This window comes from Periophthalmus magnuspinnatus, chromosome 14 (assembly GCF_009829125.3).
Source record: "Periophthalmus magnuspinnatus isolate fPerMag1 chromosome 14, fPerMag1.2.pri, whole genome shotgun sequence".
NCBI classification, from domain to species: domain Eukaryota; kingdom Metazoa; phylum Chordata; class Actinopteri; order Gobiiformes; family Gobiidae; genus Periophthalmus; species Periophthalmus magnuspinnatus.
In genome coordinates this window covers 28,445,347-28,451,792 of record NC_047139.1, presented here as the reverse complement: position 1 = coordinate 28,451,792, position 6,446 = coordinate 28,445,347, and the positions used below count along the sequence as shown (strand labels likewise).

At 40.9% G+C, this 6,446-nt stretch overlaps 1 protein-coding gene across 2 annotated transcripts in view; it reads left to right on the top strand.

Moving 5' to 3' along the window:
• Nucleotides 1-2,212: 2,212 nt before the first annotated feature.
• The window catches only part of LOC117381602 (disks large homolog 4), a 44,966-nt gene continuing 40,732 nt past the window's right edge, over nucleotides 2,213-6,446 (top strand). For both annotated transcript variants that reach the window (XM_055226906.1, XM_033978590.2), the window contains exon 1: nucleotides 2,213-2,304. In XM_055226906.1, the coding sequence (XP_055082881.1) occupies nucleotides 2,275-2,304 (30 nt within the window). In that variant the 5' untranslated portion in view covers nucleotides 2,213-2,274. The remainder of the gene's footprint in view (nucleotides 2,305-6,446) is intronic.

The following is a 6,446-nucleotide window of genomic DNA, read 5'->3' as shown; positions in this document are numbered from 1 at the left end:
TAAATTATTATTGTGTGCCTTTAACTGAACTACAAGTTTTCAGAATTGATGATGATGATGATGATGATGATCCAAGCTCTGATCAGTACTGGTACTGTGTCCTTGGGCAAGATCCCTTACACATTTTGTATGAATGTGGTGAGTGACCCATTTGTGGTAATCAGAGAGGTTGTGTCAGTGTCTAGAAAAGTGTTATTTAATTACACTGGGTAATTCCTTTTTCATATATTATCACCAATAATTGGCAAATGGTCACAACGCTGATTGGTGCATTTGCGATTGTTGACTTGTTGACTTGTTGACTTCAGAGTTGCTGGAGCTAGTGGGAGTGCACATGCGTGACAGTGTGCCTTGAAGCTCAGCTGGAGTCTGGCTGACCCACTGTTACAATTACAGCTGTGGCTTAATCACATGAGTCCATGGATAATAATATGTTGAGTAATCAAAGCGATAAGTTTGGACCTCAGGGTAAGTAATAGTGAAGTCAGACACTCAGGCATGAGTATATTTATAACATCAGCCATCTGTGAGCATCGAGTCGCGTATGCTGCATCAAAGCCTCTTGTTTCTTCTGCCAGGAACTAAATGTGTGTGTTTTGTGTCAACTGCCTCATTGTTGCACCATTGCTCCTGCCTGTACAGTGAGGAGCAAGAGAGTAAGTGGGCAGTGGTGAAGGGGGCGAGTTAGAGCAATTATACAACTGATGGTGCAAAGACGCCAGTCACTGGTTCCCCTTCACACCAGCTTTAAGTGGTACGCTCCACACTCTTAAAGGTAGAGTGTGCAGCACTAGTAAGACTTAACCATACACTCCATCAATTAAACAAACTGTCAACTGTTAATACAACATAATTGATTCTTCAAAATATAATAAGCTGCTGTAAATAGCTGCTGATTCAGATGATCTGTGACATAACACAAAGTCCTCTACAGGCTGTATTAAATGGCCTGAATAAAGTTTTTGCCATTCCCTCAGCTATAAAGAGACCAAATCGTATGACTGAACCATTTATCTAGACCAAGTTCTGCTGTTTCATTTTGTATTGTCATATTATGGAGTACATTTACTACTTTATTACTTTACTTCATTACTATTTGTACTGGGTCTGTACAACAAAGGAACTTGAGACAGCAGTAGGTCAGTTAGTACAAGTTACTTGCCCATTAATTCAATCCCTGAGTTATTCCAATCCCACTGATGAGTTTTTGTGTCCTTGGGCAATATATAATACTTAAACTCACCATGTATGAATGACATGGATTTTGAATATGCTGGTGATGCAAAAAACAAATCTGTCTGACCCATGGCAGTTGTGAATGAATTAACACTTGATTAATGCAAAAAATTTCAAGACGTTATCTAACATACGGTTATTACACTGTAGATAATATACACTTTTGAATTTTTGTCTTGCATCAGCAACACCCCATACACCTCTACTAGATCCACTGTGCAGATCTGTGAAATAAAACTTTATCCATCTTTAGCACCACAAAACTCTCAACCTACAAAAACAACAAGCCTCTCTATCGCCATGGCAACAACTGCAGCACCATCGCTAAGGCAACAGCTGCAGAGTGCTACAACAAGCAGAAAAACCTCCTTCATGCATCCGGCATTGGTTATTTCAGCCTCTGGTTTTGTATGTTTCCTCTCCCCTGCCTGTACTCTAACCCTCCTGTGCTGCTGCTGTGACGACGATGATGTGTTTTTCTATAATGGATTTGTAATTCACACTGTTCTCCGCGCATTTGCTCTCGGTCTAATTCCTTCTGTCTTCACGCACATGGACACCTCCTCCGCTGCCCCCGTGCACCCTCCCTCTCCTCCGCCTGCTTCTTTTCTACCACTGTGACCCCATCTACACCATCTATCCACATTTTTTTTTTAATATTCACAAACCATTTTTGACCATTAAAAAAAAACAAAAACAAAACCTTTTTCTTGGCTCAATCTAAATTCCAGGACCACCGCTCGCTTCGATCTCCCCCCTCTCTCCCTCTCCCTCTCTCTCTCTATCTCTCTCTTGCTCTCTTCCTCCTCCTCTTCCTTCTACCCCCTCCCGTCATCTCTGCGTTCCCTGGCTGCTTCAGTTGTTAGTCAAAGGGAGAGGACCCAGCGCAAAGGCAGGCGAGGAGGGGTAAAAACGGGGCAGAACGGCGGCGGCAGGACTGGAGTGTGAGGGGGAGAGGGGTGCGGGGTCTCAGCCCTCGGTCGCCGGGGGTCGAGGGGGGTTGAGATACACCCCAAATCATTCTTTGCTCCGAGTACCATGGACTGCCTCTGCATTGTGACTACAAAGGTAAGCCACTATACTCTGTCCGTGTCTCTTCTGTCACCTGTCACAGTCGACCATCCTCCCAAAAATCCACTGTTACAATCTAGAGTCCGGATTTGGGACATTCTTGTGGTATTCTTTGATCTCCTCCTCAGCACTTAGGTGACCCATCTCCCACTCTTTCCGGTTACCATGCTTTTGTGGAGGATGTGTGGCGAGGAGCAACGTGGGGTAAAATCTGTGGATGTTGGTTGGTTTAGATGCGGGGGCTTTGTGCCATAGGAGCTGCAGAAGACACCAGAGAGAGGCAGAAGACTATGGCAGGGCACTGTGAATGCTAATGTATTTGAACTGCTGTAGATCTCGCCATATGCCCATGTGGACATGATACTTCACACTGGCCTTGAGAGTGACAAAGAGAATCAACTGTATCTTCTCTGGTGTACTGTATGGAAAGATAAGACGATAAAATACTACAGTACCAGTGCACCTGAGTTCAGGAAGTAGTGGCAATGAATTAAAATGACACAGGAGTCCACGCTGGAGCAGCTGTGTGGAGAGTGAGATCATTCCCACATTTGTGCTGAGGAGAAGTGTGCTGCACTGGTGGCTTTTTCACGTATTGCATAAATCTATTCTTAACTGTGGCACATTACATTCATTTGCTTATCAAGTGCTCAGTTTCCGTGGCAACACAACCAACTGGTCACTTAAACAGATAAAGTCAGATGAGCAAGAAGCTGAACCCTCACACAGCTTTTATACAGCCACCAACCATCATTTACTTGTAATATCAACAGTATTGTGGAATAGATGAAACCGTGCAATTTATTACAAGTATGTTGAAAACTGATCAGTCAAAACTGTCCAAATTAAAACAAAGACAAAAACACATCTATTACAAGCTAAAGCAGGATACAATAATGAAACCGAAAAATATATGTATTAAATATAGTGTAAATATAGTGTATTTGGTCACACATCAAAATTAAGTAGCTTTATATCAGATCAAACACAGGAATACTTTCTTGCACTTGCTGATAATTTTGCAGTGAATCATAAGTAAAGGCTTGAGACTTTCACAGAGATATTGTCCTTATATGTGTGAGCTTGGGACATTGTTGTGAATGTTGGTTACCTTCAGTGGGTGAGTCAGAGCTGAAGTGCCCACATTAAGTGGTAGACCACAGTTGCACTGAGTGGAAAGTTGCATAAACCCGCACATCTCCAAGTGAGAGGAGACTTAGTGTAAAGCCGCCAATGAGACACTGCTGTTTGCCAAGAGATTGTGAGGCAGATGGTCACTTTATGAGAAGCTCCATCAGTTTCTTCACACAATTATATTCTACTGTGAAAAGAATACACTTGTTTAGCATTCTCAAACTTAAATAACAGATATTAATAACACAAATATGGACACTATCAAGTCCTAGGGATAGTTTTCTTTCTGTAAATCAAACAAATGCCATCTGGAGTCATTTTGTCAAAATGTTGACATACTGCTTAAAAAGTCATAAATGATTTATGGGGGCTGGCTGCATTGCAGGTGAGTGGGACATTCTTTTATTAACAGCCCTATTCTCTCACTTACCAACAGTGCCTCCTTGTGTTTTATGTAAAAACAAACATGTGTAAACATGAATTAAAGGTGTAATATGTAACTTAAGTTTTTAGGTGGAAGACCCACCATATGAAGATAATTGTCTTCTAAAGTTCCATGTATGCTCCAAAGCATAGCATTAAAATTATATATCTAACTATGGAAACAAGCCAGTGACACCACCAGGTCAAGTTACAGGTAAGATCTGTGGAGAGGTAACAACAGTAACAACTTACTGTAATTGAAAAAAAAAAAAAGATTTATTGTCATAGTATGGAACCTTGAACACAAAGCTATGTCATTACTATGGAGACAAGCAGGTGATGGACCGTCCACCAGAAAAGTTACATAGTGCACTTTTAAGCTGCGATGGGTTGGTTGTAAATTATCTAATACTCATTGATGACAAGATATCTGTGCAAACTCAATACTTGGACAGATTCAGATTCCAGACCACCTAAACCCCAGTCACATCAGTAATTATCACATACAAGTGCTCACTTTTGTATGTGATGATTAAGCGTTTAGAATGGTAAAGAATAGAGTATTTGGTGTGTGCACTTTATAAATTGCACACATAGAGTTCAGGACAATAATAGAGGATAACAGAAATAATGCAACATTTCGAAATGCAGTGCAACATAAGATTTGATTTAACATATGTTGTATCATAGGTTCAACATGATGTATTTTAACAACGTTACACCAAATAGCACAATTAGCATAAACCGTATATCTGTACATGTTACACTGTACTGTACTACTTTACACTATTCTCCAAAATGCTCTACTGCACTATATTCCATTACTATTTCTTCTTTCAGAAGAAACTCCTCATACAGAACAAATCATGCTAATTAGACATGGTCTTGTTAGTTGCAAAGACAAACTGCATCAAAGATTACAGAAATGGCCATTTCTGCATCAGTGAGCACACATGATGCAAATATTTAGTAAAGTCAGTAATAAAGTAATAGATTTAAGATTTAATCTTTCCTGTATCACATAAAAGTCTGATTGTTGTGCATTTGGGTTGACATTGGTTTCACAATGTTTCTCTAGTCTAGTCTGACACCAACTATTACTTGCCTGTTGTGGCTTGTTCTGAGTGGATGAATGAGCAAAAAAAAACCAAAAACAAAACAAATGATTCCCTTTCAATCAGCGAAGACAGACAAACACAACCTGCCAAATTACAGATTGATATTACAGTACTGAGGATGCTTGCACCGTTATGTTTTCATTGGGAGCTGTTCCACATGAGGATCAGGTGTGATTCATTTAAGTCACTCACAGCAGCTAGACTATAGAACAAAATGTTTAATATTTTGTTAAAATATTTTTTTTGTCTGTCTTGTTAACATGTATCCATTAAGTTGTTGTTTCGGCCAAATCAAAACCCCCTCTCATTTCAGTGATGATCCTTGAACCACAAATGCATCTTCTGGAGCCTTTCAAGACAGATTTTTTCAAGTTCACAAAACTAAGTAAAGTAAAGTTGGCCCATGAAATGAGAAAACAGTTCAATTTATTGAGGAAAACACCACTGCAAGCCGCCAAGACTGGTGATAAGAGGAGGAGAGGCTGAGGGGGCTCATAGTTCATAGAGAGCAAGTTTTTACTGTATTTTGTATAAATGGTTGAAGAGGTGATTGTTATAGAAGTGATTTGTTCCTAAATACGTCATTTCAGAGGTAAAACGCAGCCCTCCATAAGTCCACATCCTGAGCCCTCTTTGATTATCTTCCTGCCCTGTCGTCACCCACTCGTTCCACTTCTCTGCTTTCACATTTCCAATTTGCTCCTTCCACATTTTTGTCCTTCCCACCTCCTTCACCCCTGTAATCCTCAGCTTGGGCTGCTTTCCTTTATCTTTCTTTTTTCTACCCCATTTCCACTCCCAGTCTCTTCCCATCCTTCTCAGCACTTTCGAGGCTTCCCTAGTTAGTGCTCCTTCAAATAAATTATACATTTGACACGTAGTTGAAGTCAGCAGTTGCACGTGCACATTACTTCTTTCATGTATGGCTCCCAACAAGAACACTTCCACCTCCTTTTGAGTCCATTTGAGTTTGTGAGGAGCGTATTTCAAAGTACATGAATATTTATAAGTGGATGAGGCATATACTATATGTTCAGTGATTCTTGTTCTATTCACAGAGAGATGTTGTTCGGCTCGGTTAAACAAGTGTCCGCTCGCTGTACTATGTCATTGGCTGTATTTGTGAGCTATACTGTACTGTGCTGTGGGCTAGGATTAGGGATCAAGTGGAGAGCTCAAATGATCCGGGCCCAAGGGCACAAGCGGCCGCCTGGCGATGGGGCCTTGAACGCAGCCACACAGACACTGATCCTGCCAAGAGGCTCCCAGGGCACCCAGGCTGTGTAGGGTGAGCCCGGTGCACAGCGGATACTTTTGCTGCTCTAGGCCTCTCTATCCTAATCCAGAAACATGGTGTACAGTTCACAACAAGGCCTATCATGATAATTACTATGTCAACTTATCATTCAGTAAATGACAGATGGAAGAACATTTTTTGGGGTTTAATATTTATCACATGTACTT